The sequence below is a fragment of the Pseudophryne corroboree genome, chromosome 10 (assembly GCF_028390025.1).
Source record: "Pseudophryne corroboree isolate aPseCor3 chromosome 10, aPseCor3.hap2, whole genome shotgun sequence".
NCBI lineage: Eukaryota > Metazoa > Chordata > Amphibia > Anura > Myobatrachidae > Pseudophryne > Pseudophryne corroboree.
The window spans coordinates 207023344-207043668 of NC_086453.1; the positions used below are offsets into that span (position 1 = coordinate 207023344).

The 20325-nt window shown below is 46.9% G+C and overlaps 1 protein-coding gene across 2 annotated transcripts in view; it reads right to left on the minus strand.

The window, feature by feature from the left end:
• GNB1 (G protein subunit beta 1) overlaps nucleotides 1–20325 on the minus strand; it is a 133452-nt gene that overhangs the window by 45409 nt on the left and 67718 nt on the right. For both annotated transcript variants that reach the window (XM_063943049.1, XM_063943050.1), the window contains exon 2: nucleotides 17653–17754. In XM_063943049.1, the coding sequence (XP_063799119.1) occupies nucleotides 17653–17709 (57 nt within the window). In that variant the 5' untranslated portion in view covers nucleotides 17710–17754. The remainder of the gene's footprint in view (nucleotides 1–17652; nucleotides 17755–20325) is intronic.

The window sequence follows — 20325 nt, forward strand, 5'->3', positions numbered from 1 at the left end:
CTGAAACACGCCTTGCCGAAGCTAAGGCTAGAAGAAAAATTGTTTTCCAAGTGAAAACTTATATCCACTTCTTGTAAGGGTTCAAAATATGAACTGTAAGAAATCTAAAACCAGATTCAAGTCCCATGGCGCTGTAGGTGGAATGAATGGAGGCTGTACTCTGAGGACACCTTGCAGAAATGTGTGTATAGACGGCAATAGAGCCAATCTTCTTTGAAAGTAAATTGACAAAGCAGATACCTGGACCTTTAGTGTAGATAAACGCAGTCCTCCATCTAACCCCGTTTGTAGAATAACAAAAGACGGGATAACTTGAAAGATGATGTCGGAAACTTCCGAGTTTCACACCAACCTATATAGGCACGGCAAATTCTGTAATAATGAGCTGCCGTAACTGGCTTCCTAGCTCGTAACATGGTTGGTATAACCAATTCTGGAATGCCCTCTCTTCCTAATAGGGCGGTCTCAACAGCCACCCCGTCAAAAGCAGCCGCGCTAAATCGGGGTAAAGGAACGGACCATGTTGTAACAAGTCTGGACGTAGTGGGAGCAGCCAAGGATCACCTGCGAGTATCCGCGGAGATCCGAGAGCCAAGCTCTCCGAGACCAATGAGGCACCACTAGTATGACTGTGACGGACTCTCTTTTGATCCGTTTTAGCAACCGAGGGAGCAGCGGAAACGGTGGAAACAGATACACGAGGCTGTACGGCCACGCGATTGTGAGAGCATCCACCGCCACTGCCTTTGGATCGCTCGTGCTGGACACATACTGGGGCGTTTGGTAATTGTGGCGAGATGCCAACAGGTCCACCTGAGGGTAACCCCACCTGTGGACCAACATGTGAAACACTGCTGGATTTAATGCCCATTCTCCTGGATGAAAATCCCGACGGCTGAGATAATCCGCCTCCCAGTTGTCCACTCCCGGAATGAACCCTGCCGACAATATCACCTGGTGGTATTCTGGCCAATTGAGGATTCGAGCTACTTCCCACATTGCCATGCGGCTTATCGTTCTTCCTTGGTTGTTGATGTATGCGACTGCCGTCACGTTGTCTGACTGCACTTGGACAGTCTGAGAGCGAAGCATGTGTACTGCTTGTCGTAGTGCATTGTAAATTGCGCGGAGTTCCAGGACATTTATAGACAGCAATCTGTCGTGATCCGCCCAGATACCCTGTCGCTGACAATTTTGAACTACAGCTCCCCAACCTCTGAGACTCTCGTTCGCCGTTAGAATTATCCAATTCGAGCCGCCGCCTGCGTTTAAATTGTGTACCTTGAGCCCCAGAGTAGAGACACCCTCGCCCTTGGCGACAACCTCACCCTGTGGGGAATCTGCAGATGCGAGGCCGACCACTGTGCGAGCACATGCTGTTGAAATGGACGCGAGTGAAATCTTCCGAACTGAAGCGCTTCGAAAGCCACCATTGTTCCTAATAGGCAAATATACAAATGTATCGAGACTGTGCGTGGCTTGAGCACTAATTGTACCAGATGGCGAATAATCTGTACTTTCTGTTGTAGTAGGTAAATTGCTTGATTTACCGTATTGAGAATCATACCTAGGAATTGAAGTAGTTGAGACGGAATTAGATGCGATTTATTGAAGTTGACACTCCAACCGTGGTGTACGTTAGCAGCGCAAGTTAGAGGAGCATCTGTTGAGACGGAGCTTTTATGAGCAGATCTTCTAAGTAAGGAACGATTGTCACTCCCAGGGATCTGAGATGAGCTATCATCACAGACATTCACTTTGGTGAATACCCGAGGCGCTGACGAGAGGCCAAACGGTAGAGCCCGAAACTGTTAATGGTTGTGGCGTATTGCAAAACGCAAGAACCTCTGATGAGGTGACCAAATCGGAATGTGTAAGTACGCATCCTTGAGATCAAGCTTAATCGTGCAATCTTGTGACTCCAAATCTGCAATTACTGACCGCAGAAATTCCATCTTCAATCTGTAGTAAGTGACTTACTGATTGAGACTGTGACGGAGCCCTCCGGCTTCGGTACCACAAATAGACGGGAATAATAACCCTGACCTTGTTGATGTACCAGGCCTGGCATTAAAAACTGCTGAATCCAGCAGAGACTGAATGGCAATCTGCCAAAACGCCTTCTTGTCGTCCGACAGAGGCAGTCCTGTCTTGAAAAAGCGCAGTGGCGGGAGACAGCTTTCTTTTAACACTAAATTGCGGATACATCCATCAGTGGATGTCTGGAATCCCGTCAAATGTAACGTCTGAAGGCGCGCTCCCACAATTGGAAATCCGAGATGGCCTGGGAGCCCGTCAAGCCACTGGCTTGTTGGTGACTTTAGCGCCCTGGCGTTATTTGAACGGCGGACCAGAGTATTTCCGTCTTGGTACCGGTGGAGGCAATGGCAGGAAACTAGACTCCGCCCGCCCGCCCCCCCCCCCCCCCCCCCCCCGCCTTGGCCTGAGAACTGCATTTGTCCAATTTAGGAACAAAAAACTTCGGGCCACCGTATTCTTTTGACCTCTGACTCCGCTTGCCAAGAACGCAGCCAGAGTACTTGCCGTGCTGTAACTAGCGACGATGAAAAGCGAGAAGCGAGCCAACAGCCGGCAGCAGAAGCTGTACATAGATACTCAGCAGCTTCTCAGATTTGATTAACGATAAGTATAACATGATCGTCATTGTTCCCATACAAAGAGCGCCTTAGTGACCCAAATGCCCTTCTATCTTACGTCTGAAGGGTCTTTATAAGGTTTGACACAGACGAATCCACCAATGGCGGATTCTCCAATGTATATGTCACTGTGTGGAAACGGGTAAGTAGACTTAAATCTGTGAGGTATAGAACCGGTTATTCGGTTATTTTGTGTTTCTACTAACATCTTATTAAGATATCCTAAATAAGAACCCCATTGGAGATCTCTGTCATTTAGTAAATACGACTTATTATATGTTAGAGGCTCCTTAGTCTCTGTAAACGTCAGAGACTGACGCATTGGTCATTATCAATGTCTGGGCTGTCAAAAACCGCACTGACTGACTGCTGGTCTAATGTGCCCTCCTCACCCTTATTTAGCGCAGTGAGGTTTGGCATAGAATTGTCAGACTGCAACATAGCAGACACGGTTAAATTATAAGACCAATTAAATTAATACCTTGTTACCCAAAGTGAAGTTGGACCTTTGCAACGGCTGAGACTCTACCATTAGATGTGGCGGTCTCACCCGAGACTCCGATCTTGCCGCTCGTGTCGAGCGGCGGCCAATTCTAATTGCAACCCAGCCATTACATTTGCGTAACACAGGAATGAAACTGGGTTCCAGAGTGGAAACCTACAAAACATACTGAACATGTGGTAGATTCATGTACAGAAATTGCAGTAAAACTTCTTTTTTAGTCTTTGCTGGTGCCGTACTCATTATGCAGACAGACAACACAATAGATAAAGACAGACACTTGCACGACTCAGTAAAATTGTTACTTAAGGTGTGTAATATACATATATATATATGGCCGAAGTGCATTCACATGGCCAGCCTATATAAAACCTGAACCAAAAATTCCCACTAACACCCCTGCGCCTTCGGTGGAGTAGAGATGTAGGACAGGAACGTTCTGGAATTACAAACAGGAAGAAACAGGAAGCATGGTTAAAATGGCCCCCATGCCATGCTTACACTGATAATCACAGGTCAGGTTACAATACATGCCGCCTGTGTTTAATATAGGCTCAATAGTCTATTAAAATAACCTATGGTGCATATGAATCTGGCAGCCTGTCATGCAGCATATTATAAGTTTTTCTTCCCTTGCAGCAGCGCTGCCTGATCAGACTTGCCCCCCCCCCCCCCCTCCCCTGTGCTCCGTGCGTCTCCGCGGGGAGCGGGAAGCTGACCTGGTCATTGCAGGGAGGCGGGGGACGCTTGTGAGGAGAGCGGCCGAGTGAACGGAGTTCGGCTGGCTGGAGCGGCGTGTAGCGGCTTCCGGCGGCGCTAGTGAGAGCGCTGTGCTGCGGCGGTTCTCCCCCTCGTAGCGCTGGCTTTGAAGTCCGTACAGCGCGGCCGGAGCGGCTGGGTCGGGCGCTGGTATTAGCGGCGGGCGGCGGTGATGAACACGGACCCCACACAGCGGGGCGGCAGCGAGCACTGACCACCCCGTCCCCCCCAGCATACCTTGTCTCCTTGTAGGGAGGGCTGCGACGGGGCTTCTTTCTGTAAGCTCCGTCCAGCTCTTGCAGCAGTTCAGTGGGCTGCGTGTGGCTGTGAGGGTGCTCTTTGTGAGGACTGACACGCCATGCGCTGCTCCGTGCAGCGGCACTATCCCGGACCCATGTTTTTAGTAGAAACTGGGAAGGGATGTGCTGGAGTAGTATAAAAAAGTAAAAATTAAAATCAATATTCAAAGAAAGTGTGGGAACCCACACAAGCCTCTGTTAGTGCATGAGCACAGAAAAAACACTGAGGTACTCGGGGATATGGAGGGGTGTAGTGTTCTAAATTTAAATATTCAGTGCCCTGTTTCCTGCGGAAGCCGTCCATATCCCTAGAGTACTCCAGTGACCCCTAGTGGATGAAAAAGAAATGAACAGCGCTGACGAGCAAGCGGCTTTACAGAGGAGGATTTGCCCCAGCAGTCCCAGGAACAGCGCAGCTCCGTGTAATGACGGCTGACAGGGAGTGAGGGAGATATACATGCAGATCCAGGGCGGGAACATTTACCCAAATGGTGCCCTGGGGCTGGGGGAGGGGCTACAGGTCAGGCCTTATCCCCCTGCTGGCTTCCCCACTAGGCACTGCGGGCTGTAATGAAAAGGGTTTTTCACAGAGACAAAAACCATACCTGTGCCCTGTGTCCTGGAGGCTAGTGGAGCGGCTGCCCTTTACAGTGTCCACGCCAGCCTGCGCAAGGCCCACCTCCCACGGCCGCGCTGGATCACGATTACAGCGGGCCAAAGAGACCCCTTACTTCCCCTTCTAATGCGGCCACGCGATCCGGGAGACAGCGGCGAGTGTGTGACTAATGTATGAAGAACAACTGAGCCTCCGCTGCAGTGACCCGGCAACCAGGGTGCAGAAGTATACAGCACCGCTGGGGGAGTGATGGAGCTGCAGCAGGGGATGTCTGACTGACATCTAACACTGCTGCAGCTCTTGAACTCTTCAGATATTCTCTCTTCTGAAATTGGCTTTTCTTAGGGCTGCAGGAGCAGCCCCCCTGTTGAAGTGCCTGCTAACTGCATGGCACCAACTTACAAACCTAGCTCCTGTGCACAGAGGCGGGGTTATAGAGGAGGCGGCGCTGTGCATCTTGGGAACAGTCAAAGCTTTGAGCCCGTTGGTGCCTCGGATCAAGATCCTACTCTACACCCTGATGTTAATCCTAGTGGAGCCCAGTGTACCCCGCAGCAGAAATTTTTAATAAACTTTGTGCATTAAACAATGTGTATGTACATTCACACTATTAATTTGTGATCCATATACAGCCTGAAGGCCATTTAATACAATATTTTTAATAACTGTATTAAACAAAGTTTGTGTTCATTGAGCCATCAGAAAACAAAGGTTTCGCTATCCCAGTATTTCGGAATATTTGGATGTGGGATACTCAAATATAATATTATATTATATATATATATATATATATATATATATATATATATATATATATATATATATATATATATATATATATATATATATATATATATATATATATATATAATAATAATAAGATTTTACTCACCGGTAAATCTATTTCTCGTAGTCCGTAGTGGATGCTGGGAACTCCGTAAGGACCATGGGGAATAGACGGGCTCCGCAGGAGACTGGGCACTCTAAAAGAAAGATTAGGCCCTCTTGAAGATGAGCACTCTGCAGCCACCACAGTAGAGATACCCTGGTCCTTGGAGACAGGGTTGTTAGCCGATGCATCTGAAGATGCGATTCCGACCACTTGTCCAAGAGGTCCCACTGAAAGGTTCTTGCATGGAACCTGCCGAATGGAATTTTGCTTCGTAAGAAGCTACCATTTTTCCCAGGACTCGTGTGCAGTGATGCACCGATACCTGTTTTGGTTTCAGGAGGTCTCTGACTAGAGATGACAGCTCCTTGGCTTTCTCCTGCGGGAGAAACACTTTTTTTCTGTTCTGTGTCCAGAACCATCCCCAGGAACAGCAGGCGTGTGGTAGGAACCAGCTGTGACTTTGGAATGTATAGAATCCATCCGTGCTGTTGTAGCACTTCCCAAGATAGTGCTACTCCGACCAACAACTGCTCCATGGACCTCGCCTTTATAAGGAGATCGTCCAAGTACGGGATAATTAAAAACTCCCTTTTTTCGAAGGAGTATCATAATTTCTGCCATTACCTTGGTAAAGACCCTCGGTGCCGTGGACAGTCCAAACGGCAGTGTTTGGAATTGGTAATGGCAATCCTGTACCACAAATCTGAGGTACTCCTGGCGAGGATGGTAAATGGGGACATGTAGGTAAGCATCCTTGATGTCCAGGGATACCATGTAATCCCCCTCCTCCAAGCTTGCAATAACCGCCCTGAGCGATTCCATCTTGAACTTGAATTTTTTTATGTATGTGTTCAAGGACTTCAAATTTAAAATGGGTCTCACCGAACCGTCCGGTTTCGGTACCACAAACAGTGTGGAATAGTTACCCCGTCCTTGTTGAAGTAGGGGCACCTTGACTATCACCTGCTGGGAATACAGCTTGTGAATTGCCTCTAGCACAGCCTCCCTGCCTGAGGGAGTTGTCGGCAAGGCAGATTTGAGGAAACGGAGGGGGGGAGACGCCTCGAATTCCAGCCTGTACCCCTGAGATATTACTTGAAGGATCCGGGGATCCACCTGTGAGCGAGCCCACTGATAGCTGAAATTTTTGAGGCGGCCCCCCACCGTACCTGGCTACGCCTGTGGAGCCCCCGCGTCATGCGGTGGACTCAGAGGAAGCGGGGGAAGAATTTTGATTCTGGGAACTGGCTGACTGGTGCAGCTTTTTCCCTCTTCCCTCGTCTCTGTGCAGAAAGGAAGCGCCTTTGACCCGCTTGCTTTTCTGAAGCCGAAAGGACTGTACCTGATAATACAGTGCTTTCTTAGGTTGTGAGGAAACCTGAGGTAAAAATTTTTCTTCCCAGCTGTTGCTGTGGATACGAGGTCCCAGAGACCATCCCCAAACAATTCCTCACCCTTATAAGGCTCTATGTGCCTTTTAAAGTCAGCATCACCTGTCCAGTGTCGGGTCTCTAATACCCTCCTGACAGAATGGACATTGCATTAATTCTGGATGCCAGCCGGCAAAATATCCCTCTGTGCATCCCTCATATATAAGACGACGTCTTATGTTCGCAAAATAGTATCCCTGTTTGACAGGGTTACAAACCACGCTGCAGCAGCACTATCTGCAGGTCTCAGTCTAGTACCTGAGTGTGTAAATACAGATTTCAGGATAGTCTCCTGCTTTTTATCAGCAGGTACCTTCAAAGTGGCCGTATCCTAAGACGGCAGTGCCACCTTTTTTGACAAACGTGTGAGCGCCTTATCCACCCTATGGGATATCTCCCAGCGTAACTTATCCTCTGGCGGGAAAAGGTACGCCATCAGTAACTTTTTAGAAATTACCAGTTTCTTATCGGGGGAACCCACGCTTTTTCACACTTCATTCACTCATTTGATGGGGGAGCAAAACACTGCCTGCTTTTTCTCCCCAAACATAAAACCCTTTTTTAGTGGTACTTGGGTTAATGTCAGAAATGTGTAACACATTTTTTATTGCCGGGATCATGTAACGGATGTTCCTAGTGGATTGTGTATATGTCTCAACCTCGCCGACACTGGAGTCAGACTCCGTGTCGACATCTGTGTCTGCCATCTGAGGGAGCGGGCGTTTTTGAGCCCATGATGGCCTTTGAGACGCCTGGGCAGGCGCGGGCTGAGAAGCCGGCTGTCCCATAGCTGTTACGTCATCCAGCCTTTTATGTAAGGAGTTGACACTGTCGGTTAATACCTTCCACCTAACCATCCACTCTGGTGTCGGCCCACAGGGGGCGACATCCCATTTATCGGCATCTGCTCCGCCTCCACATAAGCCTCCTCATCAAACATGTCGACACAGCCGTACCGACACACCGCACACACACACAGGGAATGCTCTGACTGAGGACAGGACCCCACACAGCCCTTTGGGGAGACAGAGAGAGAGTATGCCAGCACACACCAGAGCGCTATATAATGTAGGTATAAACACTATCACTGAGTGAATTTTCCCCAATAGCTGCTTGTATAAACAATATTGCGCCTAAATTTAGTGCCCCCCCTCTCTTTTTAACCCTTTGAGCCTGAAAACTACAGGGGAGAACCTGGGGAGCTGTCTTCCAGCTACACTGTGAAGAGAAAATGGCGCCAGTGTGCCGAGGGAGATAGCTCCGCCCCTTTTTCGCGGACTTTTCTCCCGCTTTTTTATGGATTCTGGCAGGGGTAATTATCACATATATAGCCTCTGGGGCTATACATTGTGATTATTTTGCCAGCCAAGGTGTTTTTATTGCTGCTCAGGGCGCCCCCCCCCAGCGCCCTGCACCCTCAGTGACCGGAGTGTGAAGTGTGTATGAGGAGCAATGGCGCACAGCTGCAGTGCTGTGCGCTACCTTGGTGAAGACTGAAGTCTTCTGCCGCCGATTTTCCGGACCATCTTCATGCTTCTGGCTCTGTAAGGGGGACGGCGGCGCGGCTCCGGGAACGAACACCAAGGACGGGTCCTGCGGTCAATCCCTCTGGAGCTAATGGTGTCCAGTAGCCTAAGAAGCCCAAGCTAGCTGCAAGCAGGTAGGTTCGCTTCTTCTCCCCTTAGTCCCTCGTTGCAGTGAGCCTGTTGCCAGCAGGTCTCACTGTAAAATAAAAAACCTAACATATACTCTCTTTCTAGGAGCTCAGGAGAGCCCCTAGTGTGCATCCAGCTCGGCCGGGCACAGAAATCTAACTGAGGTCTGGAGGAGGGGCATAGAGGGAGGAGCCAGTGCACACCAGATAGTACCTAATCTTTCTTTTAGAGTGCCCAGTCTCCTGCGGAGCCCGTCTATTCCCCATGGTCCTTACGGAGTTCCCAGCATCCACTAGGACGTCAGAGAAATAAGATTTTACTTACCGGTAAATCTATTTCTCGTAGTCCGTAGTGGATGCTGGGGACTCCGTAAGGACCATAGGGATAGACGGGCTCCGCAGGAGTCATGGGCACTTTAAGAATTTAGATTCTGGTGTGCTCTGGCTCCTCCCTCTATGTCCCTCCTCCAGACCTCAGTTAGAGAAACTGTGCCCGGAAGAGCTGACAGTACAAGGAAAGGATTTTGGAAATCCAGGGCAAGACTCATACCAGCCACACCAATCGCACCGTATAACTTGTGATAACTTTACCCAGTTAACAGTATGAACAACAACAGAGCATCAGATCAACCCTGATGCAACTATAACATAACCCTTATTTAAGCAATAACTATATACAAGCATTGCAGAAAGAAGTCCGCACTTGGGACGGGCGCCCAGCATCCACTACGGACTACGAGAAATAGATTTACCGGTGAGTAAAATCTTATTTTCTCTAACGCCCTAGTGGATGCTGGGGACTCCGTAAGGACCATGGGGATTATACCAAAGCTCCCAAACGGGCGGGAGAGTGCGGATGACTCTGCAGCACCTATTGAGCAAACACAAGGTCCTCCTCAGCCAGGGTATCAAACTTGTAGAACTTTACAAAAGTGTTTGAACCTGACCAAGTAGCCGCTCGGCAAAGCTGTAATGCCGAGACCCCTCGAGCAGCCGCCCAAGAAGAGCCCACCTTCCTTGTGGAATGGGCCTTAACCGATTTAGGCAGCGGCAATCCAGCCGCAGAATGAGCCTGCTGAATCGTGTTACAGATCCAGCGAGCAATAGTTTGCTTTGAAGCAGGCGCCCCAAGCTTGTTGGAAGCATACAGTATAAACAAAGATTCTGTTTTCCTGACCCTAGCCATTCTGGCTACATAAACCTTCAAAGCCCTGACCACATCAAGTAACTAGGAATCCTCCAAGTCAGTAGTAGCCACAGGCACCACAATAGGTTAGTTTATATGAAAGGATGAAACCACTTTCGGTAGAAATTGTGGGCGGGTCCGCAATTCTGCTCTATCCGCATGGAAAACCAGATAAGGGCTTTTATGTGACAAAGCCGCCAATTCTGACACACGCCTAGCCGAAGCCAAGGCTAGTAGCATGACCACCTTCCACGTGAGATATTTCAATTCCACCGTTTTGAGTGGTTCAAACCAGTGTGATTTCAGGAAACTCAACACCACGTTAAGATCCCAAGGTGCCACTGGAGGCACAAAAGGGGGCTGAATATGCAGCACTCCCTTTACAAACGTCTGAACTTCAGGCAGAGAAGCCAGTTCTTTTTGAAAGAAAATGGATAGGGCCGAAATCTGGACCTTAATGGAACCCAATTTTAGGCCCAAAGTCACTCCCGACTGTAGGAAGTGAAGGAAACGGCCCAGCTGGAACTCCTCCGTAGGGGCATTCCTGGCATCACACCAAGCAACATATTTTCGCCATATACGGTGATAATGTTGAGTCGTCACGTCCTTCCTAGCCTTTATCAGCGTAGGAATGACCTCATCCGAAATGCCTTTACCTGCTAGGATCCGGCGTTCAACCGCCATGCCGTCAAACGCAGCCGCGGAAAGTCTTGGAACAGACAGGGCCCTTGTTGCAACAAGTCCTGTCTTAGAGGCAGAAGCCACGGGTCCTCTGTGAGCATTTCTTGCAGATCTGGATACCAAGTCCTTCTTGGCCAATCCGGAACAATGAGTATTGTTCTCACTCCTCTTTTTCTTATTATCCTCAGCACCTTGGGTATGAGAGGAAGAGAAGGAAATACACACCCATGGCGTCACCAGTGCGTCCACAGCTATCGCCTGAGGGTCTCTTGACCTGGCGCAATACCTCTGTAGCTTTTTGTTGAGGCGGGAAGCCATCATGTCCACCTGTGGCAGTTCCCACCGACTTGCAATCTGCGTGAAGACTTCTTGATGAAGTCCCCACTCTCCCGGGTGGAGGTCGTGTCTGCTGAGGAAGTCTGCTTCCCAGTTGTCCACTCCCGGAATGAACACTGCTGACAGTGCGCTTACGTGATTCTCCGCCCAGCGAAGAATTCTGGTGGCTTCTACCATCGCCACCCTGCTCCTTGTGCCGCCTTGGCGGTTTACATGAGCCACTGCGGTGATGTTGTGTGACTGAATCAGAACCGGTTGGTCGCGAAGCAGTGACTCCGCTTGATGTAGGGGGTTGTATATGGCCCTTAGTTCCAGGATGTTGATGTGAAGGCAAGTCTCCTGACTTGACCACAGACCTTGGAAATTTCTTCCCTGTGTGACTGCCCCCCACCCTCGGAGGCTTGCATCCGTGGTCACCAGGACCCAGTCCTGAATGCCAAATCTGCGGCCCTCCAGAAGGTGAGCACTCTGCAGCCACCACAGGAGAGACACCCTGGCCCTGGGGGATAGGGTGATTAACCGATGCATCTGAAGATGTAATCCGGACCATTTGTCCAGTAGATCCCATTGAAAGGTCCTCGCATGGAACCTGCCGAAGGGAATGGCCTCGTATGATGCCACCATCTTTCCCAGGACTCGCGTGCAGTGAAGCACCGACACCTGTTTTGGTTTTAATAGGTTTCGGACCAGTGTCATGAGTTCCTGAGCCTTCTCCATCGGGAGATCAACCCTCTTCTGGTCTGTTTCCAGAATCATGCCCAGGAAAGGCAGACGAGTCGTAGGAATCAACTGCGACTTTGGAATATTTAGAATCCAGCCGTGTTGTCGTAACACTTCCAGAGAGCGTGCTACGCTGTTCAGCAACTGCTCTCTTGACATCGCTTTTATGAGGAGATAGTCCAAGTATGGGATAATTGTGACCCCATGCTTCCGCAGGAGTACCATCATTTCCGCCATTACCTTGGTAAATATTCTCGGTGCCGTGGAGAGACCAAACGGCAACGTCTGAAATTGGTAATGACAATCCTGTACCACAAATCTTAGGTACGCCTGATGAGGTGGATAAATGGGGACATGAAGGTATGCATCCTTTATGTCCAGAGACACCATAAAATCCCCCCCTTCCAGGCTTGCGATGACCGCTCTGAGCGATTCCATCTTGAACTTGAACCTTTTCAGGTCTATGTTCAGGGATTTTAAATTTAATTTGGGTCTGACCGGTTCGTCCAGTTTCAGTACCACAAACATGGTCGAATAATAACCCTTTCCTTGTTGAAGGAGGGGAACCTTGACCACCACCTGTTGAAAATACAATTTGTGAATTGCAGTTAACACTATTTCCCTCTCTAAGGGCGGAAGCTGGCAGGGCCTATTTGAGGTATCGGTGAGGGGGCATCTCTTCGAATTCCAGCTTGTATCCCTGACACACAATCTCTATTGCCCAGGGATCCAACTGGGAGTGAACCCAACTTGTGGCTGAAATTTCGGAGACGCGCCCCCACCGGGCCTAGCTCCGCCTGTGGAGCCCCAGCGTCATGCGGTGGATTTAGTGGAAGCCGGGGAGGACTTCTGTTCCTGGGAACTAGCTGCGTTGTGCAGCTTCCTTCCTCTGGCAAGAAAGGACGCACCTCGGACTTTCTTGCCTTTTTTGTGATCGAAAGGACTGCATTTGGTAATACGGTGCTTTCTTAGGTTGTGAGGAAACATATGGCAAAAAAATGTGACTTTCCAGCAGTAGCTGTGGAGACCAGGTCCGAGAGATCCTCCCCAAACAATTCCTCACCCTTGTAAGGTAAAACCTCCATGTGCCTTTTTGAGTCTGCATCACCTGTCCATTGCCGAGTCCACAGCACCCTTCTGGCAGAAATCGACATAGCATTTATTCTAGAGCCCAGTAGACTAATGTCTCTGAGCATCTCTCATATATAGGACAGCGTCTTTTATATGCCCCAGGGTCATTAATATAGTATCCTTGTCTAAGGTATCAAGTTCCTCAGACAGGGTGTCCGTCCATGCTGCTACAGCACTACACACCCAGGCCGACGCGATCGCTGGCCTCAGCAAGGTACCTGAATGTGTATAAATGGACTTCAGGGTACGCTCTTGCTTTCTATCCGCAGCATCTTTTAGGGTGGCCGTATCCTGTGACGGCAGAGCTACCCTCTTGGATAAGCGTGTTAAAGCTTTGTCCACCCTAGGGGAAGATTCCCAGCGTAACCTGTCCGTTGGCGGTAAAGGATGCGCCATAAGCATCCATTTGGAAATCTGCAGTTTTTTATCTGGAGATTCCCAAGCCTTTTCACATAACTCATTTAGCTCGTGTGAAGGGGGAAAGGTCACCACCTGCCTTTTTTCCCCATACATATGAACCCTCTTGTCAGGGACTGGGGTTTCCTCTGTGATGAGCAACACATCCTTAATTGCATCATCGTAATCGACACTGGAGTCAGAATCCATGTCGGTATCTGTGTCAACGATTTGGGATAGTGGGCGCTTCTGAAACCCCGACGGCCTCTGCGACATAGGATCAGGCACGGGCTGAGACCCTGACTGTCCTAAGGCTTCAGTTTTATCCAACCTTTTATGCAAGGAATTAACATTTAAAACCTTCCACATATCCATCCAATCAGGTGTCGGCGGAGACACCACATTCATTTGCTCCCGCTCTGTTTCCACATAGCTTTCCTCGTCGAACATGTCGACACAAGCGTAGACACACCACACACACAGGGAATGCTCTTTTTGAAGACAGTTCCCCCACAAGGCCCTTTGGAGAGAGAGAGAGAGTATGCCAGCACACACCCCAGCGCTATATAACCCAGGAATAACACAGTAACTTAATGTTAACCCAGTAGCCGCTGTTATATTGATTTTTGCGCCTAATTATGTGCCCCCCCCCTCTTTTTACCCTCTTCTACCGTGTATCTGCAGGGGAGAGCCTGGGGAGCTTCCGCTCAGCGGAGCTGTGGAGAAAAAATGTCGCTGGTGAGTGCTGAGGAAGAAGCCCCGCCCCCTCAGCGACAGGCTTCTGTCCCGCTTCAATGTACAATTTTTGGCAGGGGCTCATACATATATACAGTGCCCAAATGTATATATGCAAAATTTTTGCCAAAGAGGTCCTAATTGCTGCCCAGGGCCCCCCCCCCCTGCGCCCTGCACCCTTACAGTGACCGGAGTATGTGGGGGTGTGTGGGAGCAATGGCGCACAGCTGCAGTGCTGTGCGCTACCTCAGTGAAGACTGGAGTCTTCTGCCGCCGATTTCGAAGTCTTCTTGCTTCTTATGCTCACCCGGCTTCTGTCTTCCGGCTCTGCGAGGGGGACGGCGGCGCGGCTCTGGGATCGGACGACGAGGGTGAGATCCTGTGTACGATCCCTCTTGAGCTAATGGTGTCCAGTAGCCTAAGAAGCAGGACCTATCTGCAGAGAGTAGGGCTGCTTCTCTCCCCTCAGTCCCACGATGCAGGGAGTCTGTTGCCAGCAGAGCTCCCTGAAAATAAAAAACCTAACAAAAAACTTTCTTACAGCAAGCTCAGGCGAGCTCACTGAACAGCACCCAGCTCGACCAGGCACAGATTCAAACTGAGGTCTGGAGGAGGGACATAGAGGGAGGAGCCAGAGCACACCAGAATCTAAATTCTTTCTTAAAGTGCCCATGTCTCCTGCGGAGCCCGTCTATCCCCATGGTCCTTACGGAGTCCCCAGCATCCACTAGGACGTTAGAGAAATATTATATATATATATATCATTTTTTACACATGCATACATACATACATATATATATATATATACACACACGCATACAAAGTTCACTCACCATAGCAAGCTCACTTCTCCTCGCAACATCAATAAATGAATGATGGAGTTTAGTTAATGAATTGGCCAATGCACGGAAGCCTGGAAACCGCTCGCCAAGTTACCCCACCTTCTTGCAGGTCCTAAACTATCACAGAGTCTTAAAAATTAAAACCTGGCAACTGTATCACACATAATATAATTGCAAATATGTCCACTAGGTTTAATGTGCACCTGCCACATACCCTATGGCTTTTAAAGGGTTAATCTTTGGTATGTAAACGCAATTGTCCCAAACCTGTGTCAGCTGTCCCTTCGTAATTTATCAACCAGTGTTAGGTGACTAGTGTACCTTTAAAAGCCATAAGCTTTCTATGGTGAGTGCTGAATTTCCTGTTTGTATATAATTAATTAGGTGGTCATGGGCTACACACACCCCACCCTATGAGTGGCGAGTGCAGACATTGCACCCCACTTCCGGGGTGGCGAGTGCTGTGGTTTTATTTATTTATATATACACATAAAGATACATAGATATCTATCTCTTGTAAATTAAGGCACTCCAGTAGAGCCTACACTATAGATGACGTTTGCACAAGTTTTACTTTGCCTATATTATTAGATTTGGGATGGTAACTAGTACTTGAGTTCCACTATACAATGGGGCATTAAACATGCAGCCCTCCAGCTGCTGTGGAACTACACATTCCAGCATGTCCTACCACAGTTTCATTATACCCTAGTAGCAAAATTGTAGCTAGGCATGCTTAGTTTTACAGCAGCTGGAGTGCTACATGTGTATTCCCCGGCCCTATAATCAACAAGGATAGCACAAGCAACCCTGTCAGTTTGGTGGGCTCATGTCGACAACACATATTGTCCTCCACACCCCATAGAGGTGCGATGACGGCACTACACATTGAGTTGAATCGGCCCCTAAAGGATTGAGGAGGAAATTGTTTGGAAAGTTATCCTTTAAAACGGGTACAAAAAAAAAAAAAAAAACACACAAAAAACAAAACACTTCAGTATCTTTAGTACGGTCTTTCAATTAGTTAAGTTGGTATCAGAGTATTGATCCATTTCCCTTAACCAGTAGTCAGACAGGACAGCAGATCAATATGTCAATTTCTGGTTTATTCAGAGACCTGTGTGCCTACACATTGGGTGTAATTTAATTATTTATTCACATCCGATCTCCAGGAGATTTTGAATGCGCCAATCGCACTCTGCAGTACCGGGTTTAGCCACGTAAAAATGCTAAAGCTGACTAAAGTTCAGGGTTGCTCCAAAAATTGCCATTTGGCCACCCAAACTGGTAACTTTTTGCACATTTCTGCTCACCACCTCAGGAGGCGGCAATACGAAATGTTGGCACCAGCAGTTATTAATGCGAAAATGTAACAACTGAATTGCTCTGTCGGGCGCCTGGCAGTGACTGCTGCCGGGTAAAACTATTGAATTTTCCCCATTGAATAATAAAGGTTTTATGAGAGGTATATGCTAATGTGTTTTCTCAAGAGAGTCAATTGTAGAAGGGACACAGCCACCAGAATAGTATGCACAGGGTAAACAAAAATATGGTCCATAACCAATACATTATATAGGCGAAGAGTTAAGTTTCTGTATAATATAACGTAAAGGGCCACCAAATATTACCCAAGTAGCAATATAAAAAGGTGTAGACGTGTGCCTTAACATTGTATTTACAGTGAATCATTGTCCAGTTATTTACCATTGGTCATTATCTGCGGAGAAGCGTCTGCAGATAGTTTGCTGCACATAGGAAGTGCTCTCCTTGTACGATCGCAACTACAGTATGTCCAGTCCAGATAACATCCTGACCGTTACAAATCTATTTTAAAAGAAGTCTACTTGAATTTTAGGTTTAGTTGGTCTTTAAAAACCACTTTAGGGGAAAATGCTTTGCGGGTTTAGCGATCCGTAAAACACCTCCAACATTGGTCTTAACTCCCCAGACCTCTCTAAAGTATAAGAAAAAGATGCTAGCTGTGTTATACAACACGCTAGAAAATTCTGCATTCAATATAAAGAATACTGTATAACTCACAAAGCTACACAAAAAGGACACATACTGTACGCTGTAATGCAATTACACCTCTTCAAACAAGATTCTGGAAAGCATGTTAAAATTATGCTTCACCCAATTAAAAAAAAAAAAAAAAAAAAAAAAGAAGGAAGAAGGGTTGCCATTTATTAAGTCCGTTTTACAAAAACAATGTGATGCAAGTTTATATTATTGCCGCCGTGTAGTTTACAGAATAGACACTGCACAAACTGGTTACTGGCGTCTTTGGGGAATGCTGCACCCTATTAATAAAAGATCAGCCATAACTGGGTACTAAGAATAAAGGGAGGGGGACAGAGCTACTAAAAAGAGCTATAAATTTAGTACATTCCAGGACAAAACTAAGTATGTGCAGTTACTTGTACTAAGGATCTGTAACTAAAAAAACAAATAGAGAGTATAAATATATATATATATATATATATATATATATATATATATATATATATATATATATATATATATATATATATATATATACATACATATACACACACACACACACACACACACACACACATATATCCATCCCTCTATATCTATCTATAAAAGGTGTATGTGTATACCCCCCTATAGTTTCTTTTCTGTAACGTGAACTATGGACCATTTAAACAAGGAAAAGGCACATTACAAAAACTGGGTATGTAGGACTTCTGGAGTGGCCTACAGCCTAGCCTTCCTGGTTTTTACTATTGGACAATTGTAGACATATCGGATGCGGAGCTCTTCTGAAATGAATGTTACATAGAGTTACTCACTCTGATTTGGTTCTTTAGTTGCTCAGCCTCCTGGCGTAGCTGATCGAGTTCACTCATCTTTCTTCACTAAAAATGAGGCTTCTCTACCACCAACAATCAGTTCTGTAAGGAGGAAACATATATACTTGTCAGCAGGAAGATTCTAGCTTCATGAACAAGAAAACAAAACAGCAGGAGAGGAGGATTTATCTGACACACTGCGACCTTCCCTCAAATTCCAAAATAAACAGTTCAATCAACATTTGTGCAGTTAAACTAGTGGTATGTAGCATGACCACTTATTTCACACTAAAACAAACACAGACTGGGCTGATTCTGCATAAGCCCCCTCAGAATGGCCCAATACAAATCTCTCCACAGGGCCTCCGTACACGCAATTTTAGAAAGTAAAACCAGGCAGCATTTTGCGAGCCAAAATTAGAAACTAGAATCTAATTGAAACCTGAATAGAAGATCGGCAATAGGGCAGTGTTTGCCAACCTCAAGGCTCAGTAACTGTCCAGGTTTTGAAGCTACGTGTGTTTGAGCACAGATGGTTACATTAAAATAACATAGGCACCAATTAAGTCACCTGTGCTCAAGTAACTATCCCTAAAACTTGGACCAATAGTGTGCCTTCAGGAGTGTTGTTGGGAAATACTAGCATAGGGCAATGCAAGCCCTTACACCACAACACTCTAACCAAAGGCACTTTAATCTCATATATTTCACAATTTGGCACCAATTTATCTCGGGCGTCTTATCTTTCCAACAAGTACTTTTACATTCATGATGCAATAATGTGAAAATAGCTTGTCCCCAATCTTATACTTACAATTCACCTGAAATACAGAACTAGATTGCAAGCTTGGAAAGTCCTGGTTCGGAGCGCGGCTGTGTTCTCCTACACCTACATCCCTTTCACCCGTCCTCCATACAATGTCATCTTTAAGCCCCAATAGATCAGTTACTCATTCAAATCCGGTTAACACAAAACCGGCTGAGAGTCTTAAGTTGTTCACTATCCTTCTGACCCTAATCCAATGTTTGGTTTGCTTTAGGTGTATTTTTCAGACCAAGGACAAAACTGGCAAAAGCGCACAAGCGGTGCTGTATCGCAGGTGGAACTTGAGACTACTGAATTAAAAAAAACAACCCTATCATATGTAGCCGGGTGGCTGCGACTTTAATGTCTACTACATTAAATATACTAGTAAAGAACTTCTGTAACATATGCCAATAATACAGCATAGAATTGTGGTACATCGACAGAAAACATAAGGGGTTTATGCAGCTCCCTTTAACTTCTACTCATGACTGTGCTAGGTATTCCTAAATGCAGATAGAATAGTGAGAAATGGCTGCCTTCAATTCTAGACTAATATATTTAACTCATTAAAATCGGCAAGATAAGTGTCCAAAGTACATACCAATGACAAACCCCATTAACTTGGATGTTTAAGCTATTAAAGCTTACCCCACTGTCTTGCTTGAACTGCAATTGGATGATGCCTCAAGAGCAGAAAAACAATTTAGACGTTTGCCAAATCCTGCACATTTTATCTACATTTCAGGTTATCGACAAATGTGGTTTTGCATCCACAGCTAAAGCACAATACAGACATTTCCCAGTAATATGATGGTCTCTTCAAAGCAATCAGAGCTAAAAACTGCTCACCTTTGTACGGCTGTCCAGTTATCCCCGCTCATATAAAATGCAGACCAATTAGTAAAACGCACCCAAGTACAAATCCCCTTAATCTTATTGACGAAAATATTTCCTCAGATAATACTCTTGGCAGAGTGCAGAGTGGCAGTTCACCTAGTAGCTTCACACCCAAGCTCTGTATGTGGGCACTGAGCAGTCTGCTCCCAGAAACCCTATACACAATAAAATACAAATTATAGTGTATATACATACAAATTAGACAAATAACTACAATCATGACAAAAAATAAGAATTTACTTACCGATAATTCTATTTCTCGTAGTCCGTAGTGGATGCTGGGAACTCCGTAAGGACCATGGGGAATAGCGGCTCCGCAGGAGACAGGGCACATCTAAAGAAAGCTTTAGGATCACCTGGTGTGCACTGGCTCCTCCCCCTATGACCCTCCTCCAAGCCTCAGTTAGGATACTGTGCCCGGACGAGCGTACACAATAAGGAAGGATTTTGAATCCCGGGTAAGACTCATACCAGCCACACCAATCACACTGTACAACTTGTGATCTGAACCCAGTTAACAGCATGATAATAGAGAAGCCTCTATAAAAGATGGCTCACTACAACAATAACCCGAATTTTTTTGGTAACAATAATTATGTACCAGTATTGCAGACAATCCGCACTTGGGATGGGCGCCCAGCATCCACTACGGACTACGAGAAATAGAATTATCGGTAAGTAAATTCTTATTTTCTCTGACGTCCTAGTGGATGCTGGGAACTCCGTAAGGACCATGGGGATTATACCAAAGCTCCCAAACGGGCGGGAGAGTGCGGATGACTCTGCAGCACCGAATGAGAGAACTCCAGGTCCTCCTCAGCCAGGGTAACAAATTTGTAGAAGTTTACAAACGTATTTGCTCCTGACCAAGTAACTGCTCGGCAAAGTTGTAAAGCCGAGACCCCTCGGGCAGCTGCCCAAGATGAGCCCACCTTCCTTGTGGAGTGGGCATTTTAAGATTTTTGGCT